The 12,806-nt window shown below is 37.1% G+C and overlaps 1 protein-coding gene across 1 annotated transcript in view; it reads right to left on the minus strand.

Moving 5' to 3' along the window:
- Positions 1-12,806, minus strand: part of SRCIN1 (SRC kinase signaling inhibitor 1) — a gene marked incomplete at both ends in the record, with an annotated part of 158,603 nt that overhangs the window by 37,572 nt on the left and 108,225 nt on the right. Inside the window, 3 exons of the mRNA XM_081345707.1 lie at positions 2,744-2,922; positions 3,777-3,820; positions 5,892-5,984. Of these exons, the coding sequence (XP_081201833.1) occupies positions 2,744-2,922; positions 3,777-3,820; positions 5,892-5,984 (316 nt within the window). The remainder of the gene's footprint in view (positions 1-2,743; positions 2,923-3,776; positions 3,821-5,891; positions 5,985-12,806) is intronic.

Genomic DNA, 12,806 nt, shown 5'->3' on the forward strand with positions numbered 1-12,806 from the left:
TGTGTGTGAATAGTGGCACTATTTAGCAGGTAGGAGTCCTTCTAAGTTAGCATGTGTGGTATTTTTTTGTGGAACAACAGAGTATGTTTGATTGTGTGCATTTGTGCAGTCCCCTGTTATTTCTATAGTTTGCTATGATTTAGGATAAAGGCTCCCTAGTGTCAGGCTGAATGATAGCTTTCCATGGTCATAGCTAAGACATTAAAGGAAAATTGGAAAAGTAGAAAGCAGATAAAGCATTTGCCCCTATTTCTTCCATAGACAGTCGGGACCAATTAATCATTAGTGTAGGATGGAATTGTTAACATTAAAGAAAGATGCACCTCTCATATCCTTCAGGAACACTATGTAGACAGTGTCCAGCATTAAATTTTCACTCCTAAACAGATGCTGAATATGGATAAAATAATTCATTTGCATGACACACATATTCAATTACTTCTTTCCAATAGTGTTTGCACAAAAGTGATATTGAATTACTTACATAATTAAGGAGTGTTTATATGTACCTGCATTTAAAAAGACCTCCAGTTACTGTGCTTTCTCCTAAACAATGTAAAACTAGTGGTAAAAGAGCCAGTAAATGAGGAATTGGACCTAAATGTATGTACATCTAAAACCCATAACATAAATTAATATTTATAGAGTCGCTTTACTGATGAGATGGTGATGTATAAATTTAATAAATATTTGTTTTACACTTAGAGGTATGCAAGGTATATACATGCATTTTTATTTTCTGTCCAAAGTCAATGAATGTGTGAAACTTCAAAGGCTTAGAATTTTTATTTTGTAATTTAGACTTGTGTGTTGCCATTGGAGAGAAATCCAATCTTATTACTGTTATATGTAAAATACTACAACTGAAATAAATAAAACCTGGCAGCCTCTATTGTTTAACACTTCATCTTCTTTTATAGTCATACTCAAATTGTATTGGAACACTACATACATAATTAGAATTATTTCAATTTTTATGAGACTAATTTGGATTCCAAATTAAGAATGATTAAAAACAAATATTTTAAAAATATAATATATTCTAGTTCTATCTTCTAACATTAATAATACGTCTTAATTGGCAGCCAAGGATTTTTTTTGTTTCTCTCTTCCATAGAGTTTGGAGGCTTGATTTATTTTATTTATATTTGCAAAGTAATGAAAGAACATACCAGCTAGTCAATCTACTACACAGATTACATATAGAATTTTACATACCCTGCCCAATGTGTTAGGAACCCTTGCCATTGGCCATTCTAGTTGGGTCTGATGGGATTGGATGCCAGTTCATTTATCTTTGGAGCACCCTTTGTTGAATGAATTTGCCACATTCTAAAACCTTCCATTGGAATGATGTTACTACAGGTGATTGACACCACAGAAGACATCCACGCAAATCTGGACATCAAATCTGTTGCAGAAATTCAAAGCATCTGGGAGGAATGGGGGAGTGTGAGCCATTTGCCTTTCCACCTCTCAGCACTGTTTGCTGCTTCCCAGTTTCCAACAAGCTGTCACTGTTAATTATCTCTGGAGTTAAGCAAGTCAGAGAGAAAAACACAGGCACCTCCCACAGTTTGGGAGGGAAGATCAGATTGCTAGCTCTGGATGCACAGCTACCATCTGCCCTTTTATTTGGTGCCACAGACTCCAAATTAATCTCACCTGGCACCAAGGCAGTTTGTTTTGGTGAGCACAACTAATGAGAATAAATGTCAACAGAAAAGAGAAACAAAGCTGAGAGCAAAAAGAGAGCAAGGCAAACTCTTGTGGCAAGATGGGGGAAAGCAGAAGGCTTATTTTTCATGGTATCTGAAAGACAAGGAAAGATTTTAGGATTAAACCCCATTTTATCAACTAAGTTAAATGAATCCCAAATAGAAATGGAAAAATAACAAGTTGGATTCAGATAATGGATCCATGTGGCCCATTACTGTCAGTATTGTTTGGCAACACCATTTCAAAGTTTTAGATAGAGAACCTTTTGCAATCTTAGTTGATGCCAAGGATTACACTAAAACTTTCTGTGAGCAATGTGTATGTGATAATGCTTAACTACAGAGTTTCTGTATACCTGCATTTAATTTGCATTCCTCCTTGTTCTGTGTGCCCCTTCCTTTCTCCCTCTAACAATGGAAAATTACAGGGAAAGGTTATTAAATGGAGTCAAAATACATGTATGCAGGAAGAGAGGAATGGACAGTATTGAAACTCAGTGTCTATGACTGCTGAATCAATACTGTTGCTTTTCTCTGTAAAAGAAAAGTGAAACACAATTAGTTTTTGCCAAGCTTAGAATCAATTCTCTCCTTATGGAATTTAACCAGAAACTATTTTTTTCTTTAAAGAAGAAATAAATTCTGGTTTGTGTCTTTCAATTTTATATTCTCTGAAGGATAAGATTACATCAAATGATATAATTTTATTTCCAAGTGCCTCTCCAAATTCTGCATCAAGTGAAGTTAAATTCACAGAGCTGTATATATTGAGTAATTAGAGCAAATTTGCAATACTTCTGCTTCACCTAATTTATTTGTTTTCTAGTGTTACACAGAGCATACTCTTACAACTGGGCATCAGATTCAGCCACTCTCTGGCTTCTGAAATCTGAGCAGGAAGCATCATTTGCTTTCAAAATATATCATTTCTAATGGAGAAAAGCTTCAGTCAATGTAATATTCTAAAATTTCCCCCTCCATTGGAAAAATAGTCCAAATATAATCTTCCTTCCACCTCAGTTTACCTGCATCTTCTTGAGTTGCTGCAGCTGGTTACGGAGTTCACTGGCATTCTGCTGCAAGTCATGGAGATGCAGCTGCATGTGCAGACGAGTGATAGCAGTGGGCTGCCCAGCTGGTGTACCAGTAGTAGATGAGGGTGGAGGTCCAGGAACTGGAGTCCCTACATTGCTTTTGCTTTGGGCTGAAACAGAAAAAAATACCAGAAATGCATAATAATCCATATAGATTGGAAAAAAAGAAAAGGATTATGTCATTAAGATCCTTTATCAAGCTTGTAGTACAAAATACAAATCCCGTAATTTTCAGTTCAAAGCATTATATAGTTCTTATCAAAGAGAAGACAACATCTTGAGTAATATCTTCTACATAAATAAAGTACACTAGTGAGTAGTGGCTTCAATTTTTACCACAAATTGGTCTGGATAATGTTATTTTTTTCAGCAACTCCAAGAATGCAGAGACCTGTGTTAAATTTACTATTGGCTTCCCCTCTTTATATAATTCTTTTCTTTTAAAACAGCATGGAGAAGGGCCTGATACCTATGTGAAACTATTTTACCTCAGTTTATCTTTGCAACAAAGCCAATTTATTTTTAAGGTAAGAACAACTTCCCTCACTTTAAACTGCATTTTTAATATTATGCATCAAATCTGTTCAGTGAGGGGCATCATCAAGAAGTTGAATCAAGAGTGAAGTCAAATTCTTGCTTCCATTTTGTTCCAGACAGCCTCAAAAGTGGAAAAATTGGCAGTGAACATGAGAAGATCATACAGGTTTCTATAACTTACAGGAGAAAAGCAAAAGCAAAAAGACTAAAATAGAAGGATGGGAGATTTTCATGAAAACTTCCTAACTCTAAATCCCACCTATCAAGATAAAAATAATTTTAGTATATTTCTTCTTGTTCCAGATACAACAGCAACTAAAACTGGAATTTATCCTTCTTGTTTTACTGCTCCATTGATGAACCTAAGATGACTTCTCTTTCTTGAGATAAGTCAGATTTGAGGATGGGACTTCAGATGCTCACTTACGTGCTGATGGAGTTGTTCCTCCATTGGTCCCTTCTGTTTTCTCACTGTAATGACAAACAAGACATAGATATTCCAAAACCATTTCTAGGTTTAAGATATCTGGATGGGAGTAAAAATTGTTATACTGTAATATGTGATTTGTGTATATGATTATAAGTGAAGCTTACTTGCACTCATAATATTGTAGGCTGCCAGCACTAATGCCAGACATAGAAAACACATGTATTCATTTCAGATGTAGAATTTTCATCTTTAGGTGTGAGACATACATGCTCTGGGTCACAGATAGAACAAAATTGTATTATTTATTTATTAACTAGATTTATAAAGCTGCCTAACTTAATCAATGTGACTCTGGGCAATGTACAAAGCTTTTCCCCAAGAAAAGTTGAAAGCAGGATAGTGGAGGTAAGAAAAAATAATTAACATTATATTCCTGAGCTTTTGATTAAAGGTTGGAATTACAATAAGTGGAAAAGTCCAGGAAAACAAGCAGAGAGCTTTTGCTTCGGGAAACTGTGTCTCAGGAATATCTAAATAAGTCTAGGAGCATAAAGCTATGTTCATTTTTATCTTTATTTTTCTGTATAGCATTATCTGAGTTTCACTGATTTTTGTTCTTTACAGCCTTTTTTCTTATTACAGGATATGCACAAAGATCTAAAATTTTCTTTATAGTTTTTCTGGAAACTATATATTAATTTAGAATTTTCTACCACATATCTTGATAGAACACTTATGGTAGATAAAACTTATCTATTCCAACAAGCCGGCCTGGCCTGATGGATTTGGGTTTTAAAATTTTCTCACTTTATTGCTTTATTGTATTCTTACTTTATTGCTCTGTACACCGCTCTGAGTCCTCCGGGAGAAGGGCAGTATATTAAATAAATAAATAAATAAATAAATAAATAAATAAATAAATAAATAAATAAATAAATAAATAAATAAATAAATAAATAATAAATAAATAAATAAATAAATAGATGAGCTATAACTATGATCTGTCTCTTTTTAATGTTATCCCATAAACTTTGTCTTACTTATCCTGAATATTTGCATTTTAATAATGTTAAAAAGTAAGAGTTGCATTTTATTTCTTTTTTTAAAAAATAGTTTGATTTTTCTTAATATCATGAGATTGATCTGTTTCTCCAAAAAGGGCAGGAAGGCATATGTACATTGACAGACTAGAAGAAATACTAGGAATTTATGCTAAAGCAATGATTTTGTATCTCATCTGTCACCCCATAAGGTAGATCAGAAAGAAACCTAAAGCTTTAATTGGAACTGTAGCAACAGAATCTCGCATGTCTGAATGTCCTTCCCTTCCCTTCTCTTTCTTTCAAAGCCATTGTCTATACAGTACTCACTATATGAATCTATTGTCATTTTAATTTTTGGAGCCAGCAACACAGCATGGATTGGCAGTGTCCTATTTCTTTAAAAGAAGGAGGATTCTAGAAACCTTAGCAATAATTACCACTCTATTAGCCCAATTAAGTACAATTTAAGCTAAGGTAACTGATTATTGTGCAATGGTACTTCACAAGGTATTGATGCAATAAAGGAAATGGTATCCTCAATAGTGTTTCTCCTTGAAGTACCGGGGTATATAATGTGGGAAGGGTGAGTTTGGAAGTATGTAGATAAATCTTTGCAAAATACTGCTCTACCAGGTGCTTTGTCTTATAGTTATTGGAATAGAAACTCTATGGATTGGTTGAGTTGGGCAAATTTGGTCACGAGTTATTGCCTTAAGATCACCTGCAATTAGGGTGATCAACTGCAAAAGAGCCATGTTTTTCCCCAATTAAAATAAGTTCAGTTGCATCTTGCCACTTTATCTATTACAATTCATTACTGAGCGGAGATTTGGCCAAAATCCCATACTCTAATCTTTATATCATAGTGGCATTCATTCTCTTTTTAATCCTCTATAAAAACCACATTGGCCAGTTTGTTTGGATTGTTAGAAATATCTCTAATCTGGTAATAACTTTCTGCTTTACATTTATCAGGATAAGGATGTAATTGAGTGAAAAGTTCACCATCTCTATCAATGCCAAGGAGAACAGCAGCAAGTCATGCAGTTTTACCCATCAAATCTCTTACCTAGGAGTCTCTCCATCTGAGCTTCTCATTAATGCACTCTGTACCAATCCTGTAAGGCTGGCAATCTGTTTTTCCATTGCTTCCATGCGATCCCTTAATAAAAAGAGAGCAGAAGAAGGAGAGAGACTGTACATATAAAAAGTTCCAGACAAGGCACTAGGATAAATATATGCTCTTTTCACTGATTCCTAGTATAAAGGAAATATGAGTAAGCATAGGAATATAATAAATTTATTTGTATTCAGTTTTGAAGTAGCATCCTGCGTGTCTCTCAGTTTGATAATCTGGACTTGTCTGCAATAATATAAAGAAGCTAAAAGTATAAAATCACCAAAGCAAGAAAAAATATTAGCAAAGAAACAATATCATATCCCATACAAAACAGCTAGAAAATTACACTTTAAAAAGCACCTGACTGAAGTCCATGTAACTTTCTGAAGCTCTGCAGATGGTAACAGCCTCACAAGATAGGCGAAAACTAAAACAATTGACCAAAATAGGCTTCCTAAGGACAGAAAATTAAGAGCCTAACAACTCTGTGGAATCAGCACAAATTCATAAAGACATTATAGATATTTCTGGGAAGCTGACAACCTGAAACAAAGACAACCTTACGAGGTATTTTCTCGATGCTTGATGCCCTTTAGATGCAAATCCTGTAATTCCAGATTAGTACATACAGCATATCCTCAGAAGTACACAAGGTTGCAAATTTTGGCCTGAAGAAGAGAGGAGCTAGTACTTTAGCACATCACATTTTGCATAGGAATACTTGGTACCGAGTGGTACGGGGCGCTCCAATCCACTGTGCTTCATTCCCTTTTCTCCATCCCACCCAAATAGCACATTATATCAGATAATGTGCTGTTGGAAAAAAGTGTCACATGCAAGATCTGTCTTTGTCAGTGATTCTGTAGCCTTTATTTCATTCTACTTACAATTGCATTAACAACTTAATAAGCATGTCTACTTTCTCAGTCACAAGTAGACACCTAGGAAGATGCAGGTCAATTAGTGTAAGCAACTGTTATGCCAGTAAAATTCAGGCATTCTGTACCTTTAGTTGGCCAAAGTGAGGTAACACGCATTTTCCTTTGTGGGTCATGCTCCTTGATTTTACTTTGAAAAGGGAAAGGCAGAAATGAAATGAGACAGCATGAAACTAAGAGTGGTTTTGGCTTCTCTCACTCTCTCCATCAAGTGTCCATCCCAAAGGGCCTCTGTGGGTAATTTTTCTTCAAGGTTCTGAATTGAGGAGCAATTTCTCGAGCATATTTTCCACTTCATTAACTTCTGATAGGACTATGACTTTGATTCCTTTGACCTCTCCTGTTTACCTTTCACTCCCCCTCCCTCTTGATGTTTCTAATCATTTCTTTTTTCTGTTTTTCTCTTATCCTAATGATCTCTGTTCTTACATTTCCCCCTGACAGTTCAAGTCAGCTGAGAAATTATCCTCATTCCTGGAGATATCTGCGTAGGAAGATTAAACATGAGTCAAGGCACACAATCTCATGTTGTCTAATTTGCTTTCAGAGTCCTGAAAATTATGGGTAAAGAGATAGACACAAGTTAAAAATTGGGAGACAATAGATTAATTGCTTTTGTGGCATCAAAGATCAGTTATTCTAATTTTCTTTCTCAGTCCTTCAGTACTACTGAGACCACAACAAACTGAAATTTAAAAAATGAAGGTTTCACAAAGCATGTTATACCACCATGGGGGTCATCAAACTTTTGGGAGCAATGGCCACATTGAAATTTTTAATGACTGCCAATCATAAACACCTTTTTATCATTGCTGGAGATTAAAAAAAACCATACTGGATTGCAGCCAAGCCCACTTTATTTTCTAAAATAAAAATTCATGTGGAATCTCAAGCTATGTTTGGGAATGATATTTTGCTCTGCAGGATGCAAAGCTTTCCTTTATTATAAAATTAAAGATTCCTTAAAAGAATAGGGCAGGAAGCTTGACAAATTATAAGCAGGCACATTGTTGTCTTGATACATTAATTGGGGAGGCAGACAGTATATTATCAAGCAATGTCTTTAGGCTTTCTATAATATCTAATTGAACAATAAGACCCCTTCAGACCCCTTCTCTTCTTTGTTGAAAGTTTCCTGCTTGCAGATTTTCACTCATTTTATTGCTTACTGATGGGGAATAGGTGATAATTGTCCTATAAGTAGTATCTTTTAATTGAAGTTTGATTTCAGCTTCCCACAAGAGATAGCTATAATAACTATTTTCCTGCCATTTTTAATCTAATTTTTTTTAAATGAGCAAAATAACCCTCTTTTGCATATAATGAAACAAAAGAAGCAAAAGGAAGAACTCAATATATAATGCCTGCAACAGATCTGACATTTGTTCAGCAATCCTGCTGGCAATTATACAGCAGTCAGCCTCATTATAGAGTAGAACTTAATGCTGAAGAATACATAGGATTAAGCTGTAAGAGGTAATTACTAGGCGTATCTGTTCAGACTACCCACTCAGTTGTCAAGTAATATAAGGGCAGAACTTGCAAGGATGGGAATCTAAATAAAGGTACACAGAAGACAGAATGCTGCAACAGTATTTTACTTTGTTATACTGGATTAATCTACTGCTGATGCAACCACGTGGCAAATTAAAAAGGAAAAAGAAATAAAACAGATCTGGAAAAAAAATAAAATAACATTGGAAATGCCATTATTACAATGCATTGGAATGGTTTCCTTTAAGAGACTGCCTTAAGTCACTCAATTTTATTTTATTTTTACAGAGGGTCAAGATAGCATACATTTGTAATTTTGCTGATTTTCCCCATTTTTTATTCCAACTAGTTATCTGAGAAAAGCTGAAGAGAAAAGGGGCTGAAAAAGAATTGCCTTGCCCAGGCCCTACATCAAGAGATTTTTGGGTGGTCATCAACAAGAATGGTCAGCAGGAAGCCTATTTAACATGTCTTCCTCCAGTCTGTAAGAAGGCACAAATGTATGCCAACATTACTTGCATGGTCTTTCACCTGATCTCTGCTCTGCTTTGCTAATGAGACAGCAATGGGAGGTTCATTTCTGACAGGTTAACATGGAACTGATTACAGAAAGTGATTGGTGGATTTCCTGCTGCTGAGGAAAAAAAAAACAACTTCCAATTGCTCTCCTTAATAAGGAGTAAGACTGAGGAAAGAGGTTAATTGTGACAGATAGCTGGACCTATCTCTCTGGCTTTATTTGAAAGCAGATGGCTGATGATTTATTTGTCTTGCATATTTGCTCAATTCATCCTTTCTTACTTATATAATCTCTCTTTTTCACTCACTTATCTGTCTCTCTTGTGCTTCCTTGTTATTTTGCTTACTTGTGTTCTCTTGCTGTCTCTTTTGCTTTGTCGAAAAACAGTTGATAATGGGCTACGGGCAAATGTTCTCACCACTTCAGCCAGCAGTGCTCTATTGTGCAAGCTGCCTTGTCAATCAGGGTCTAGTGGTCTTGCATGAGAGAGCTAGACCCATGTAGGCAATTACCCTTCATAGAGCCTGATCATTAATTTGCAGAGCACTAATCAAGCATCATGTGCTCAAATGTGTGTCTGATCACTCCTGCTGCTCCAGCCAAAATGACCACAGGAGTCAGCATACCAGGACAAACAAACCATTTACTAACCCATGTGCATTTATTTTAACATATTGGCACAAAATAACCAAAATCACTTGTGTTCTTTTGCAGCAACAGCATTATAGGATAGAAATCTCATTTACTGAGACCTGAATGTCATTTTTGTACTCAAATTCAAGTTCAGAATAAGAAAGCCTGCATATTAGGGTCCAACTTTCCAATGTATAAAATATTCAGGGTGCTGATAATTGTGTTATTAATAATGGTACATCTGTAGTGTGGGAAGTCAGCCTCCCAGAGAAGGAAATATTAAAAGGGCAGAAAAATATATTTCCTCAAAGGATCTTAAAAAGGCAGAAAAGCATGCCCAGTTTTTCTTAATAGCCCCAAGTCTCCCTCCCCAAAGCAGAAACTAGCTCTACAGAAATGCAAATGTAAACCATTCAGGAAAGTTGAAGCTAGAAGATTAAAAAGACAAAGACACCTAAAATCTACATACCCCACCCAAACTCTAACACAGGACATAATAGGATTAACCCATTGATGCCAAAGGGCACACCCAGACTCAGGTCAGAATACATGACACAGGAAATAGCCTCAAACAGGAACAGGAAGCAACTCCAAACAAAGGAGGGTATAAAAACTCACTCCCTACATGTGCTCAGCCCTTTTCTTTTTCTTCCAGAGTCATCTTCCTGTCTGGCTCTCCTCTTCAATAAACTGCAACCTTCTTTCTAAAGCAGTTGCCATGTTGTTTATACCCAGCTTGGACTGAACCATGAAGAAGAATATTCCTTCAACAATTTGGCACTCCAGATGGGACTTCAAGCTAACCACTCCAATGGACTGAGACTGGTAAACCCCATCTTGGTGGCAGCAAACCCCTTGTGTCTGTGTATGGGTTTCCTAGGCCCTGCCCAGGTAGAGCCAGGGTAAAGGGAGTTTGAGCTCAAGGGCTGCTTTGGAAAGAAGGTGAAGGTGAGTACCTCTAAATTTTAACTTTAAAGCCCAGAGCAACAAAGGAAATGTGTGTATGTCTCTGTGTGAGTGAGAAGACCCTTTTTCCCAATCACAGTTGGATTTTGTTCCCTCTGATCTTTCCTAACTGCAGAAAGGTGACAGACCCTGGAAAGCATGGGGGTTTGGCCAGAACGCAGGACCTTTTGTTAGGGAATAGGGAGAGGCTGTGTGCAATAGGGAGAGGCTGTGTGCAAATGGAATGGAATGAGTGAATGAGAGAATTGGATTTGAGCAACCAGCTGGTAAGACCCTGTAAGCAAAGCTCATCTGTAGGAGGAGCTCATACTAGTGCACAAAGCACAGGTCCTCCCAGATTCCTCCCAAGTCTGAAAACTGAAGGCAGTAAGGTAGGAGGCCATGTAACTATTGGAGCTGAAAGCAGCAGGTCCTCCCCAGACCCCCTTTTGGTCTGAAAAGTGACGGTAGGGCGGCAGGGATAGTGTCACTAAGAGTGGCTGGGAAGTCATGTTAGGGACCTGACTAAGCCGATTGAACCCCACATCAGAAGTGGAACATGTTTAGCTGTAGTTCAAGGGTGGGAATTAGGTCACCTATTGGAGATTTGGTTGAGGTGTGTCACGAGAGTTGAGCGCCCGTCCTGGATGGTATGAAAAATGAATCAAGCAAGACAAATTTGTGAAGAATGAGCTTTGCTCAAGGCTTTGCTGGGAAACCAATTTGGCTAAATAAAGGTACTTAAAGGGAAAATAAGAAATAGTGATTCTCTCTCTCTCTCTCTCTCTCTCTCTCTCTCTCTCTCTCTCTCTCTCTCTCTCTTCTTCTTCTTCTTCTTCTTCTTTTTTGAGTTAACTGAGATTTATGGTGGGAATGAACAAGATGTATAAAACTAAGACTTCTGTTTCCCTTTTCTGTTCTCTTTTCCTTGTCTTTGTGTATATATGTGTGTCAAAGTCTTTGTGTGTGAGGCAAATGTGACTGTTAACTGTCTGGCCAACAAACAGAGTGAAGAAAAATGTGTTTATTTGTTTGTTTCTTCCTTTCTGTCTCTGTACTCATAAGAACAGCCCAAAGTTACTAGGATAGAATGTTTTAAGTTCATCTTCTGGGAAAATTTCACTCTTGCATTTACTGTATGTGTTATAAATCAGTTTTATCTGTCTATTCTTTTCCTGAAACATGAGGTGTGTCTAGCTACAAGAGCCTCCTGAAGCTCAAGTTTGCTTGTGTGGGGAAATAATCTTCTTAAGTTACTTTTCTTATCCTATCACTAATTGGTAAAACTACTATGAAGGTAATCCTGGAACATATAAGCATTTTTTAATCTCTAAAACAATGTGGTCTATTTTAGAATAAATGTTAAAGGTAGATTCTCCTGCCCCTGACAAATTGCACACCTTAACATATTAGGCTTTTAAAATTACTTGGAGCTTTCAGCATTATCAAGCTGCCCAACATTTTTCAAGTTGCAAGTCCTTAAGTCTTTAATACCGTATTTTCCGGCGTATAGGACGACCCGGCGTATAAGACGACCCCCTACTTTTAAGAAGTTTTTCAAGGTTTTTTGTCTTATACGCCGGAAAATACTTACATGCCCTGCCCTCCCTGTCCGTCATAATCCAAAATTCCATTTGGATCAATCAAACACAACTCAGTGATGCCAGACTGGATTTGCAAACAGATCCAAAACTGTCACATTCAGAATCACCATGGTATCATGTTCTCCTCCATTGAATTCAACAGACTGAAGTAATGAAGGAGACGTTTGAATGAAAAATACGCTAGACAGTTTTAACTGGAGTGTTAAATCACCACTCTAACACTCACGCGCCCCCCCCTTTCAAAGGATTGTTTTTATGGTCCTGTCTTTCGATGTTCTTATTCCATCTCTTTCCATCTGCAATTTTCGGACAGCTTTTTGTTTAAATAAAAAACGTATCCCAAGAGTTATCGATAGTCTTTACAAAAAACTAAGGCCCCTCGAGTTCAGAAGTCTGCTCCCCCCACCAAAAAAAAAAAAAATCCCAGGAGGAAAAAAACATTTTCTACCCATCAAATAAAAATATGATGGCTCTCTCCTCTTCCCTTCCCCCGTTTCACATACCATTAAGCAGAGCCGAAAACCCCGTGCCCCTCCTGTTTAAAAAGTTTTGATCTTTGCAAATGACCTTAGCAAAACTTCTGCGCAGCAGATATAGGAACAGCGGGGGCGTCTCATCCTTCCTCCCGCTCCGGATTGATCCCCATCCCGCCGCCCCTCTTTCTCCAATTTGAGGCCGAAGCCAGTTTCTGAACCAAGAAAGGGGAGTTCAGTGCAAGGCGCCCCAGGAT

Source organism: Vipera berus (assembly GCF_964194415.1).
Source record: "Vipera berus genome assembly, chromosome: Z".
NCBI lineage: Eukaryota > Metazoa > Chordata > Lepidosauria > Squamata > Viperidae > Vipera > Vipera berus.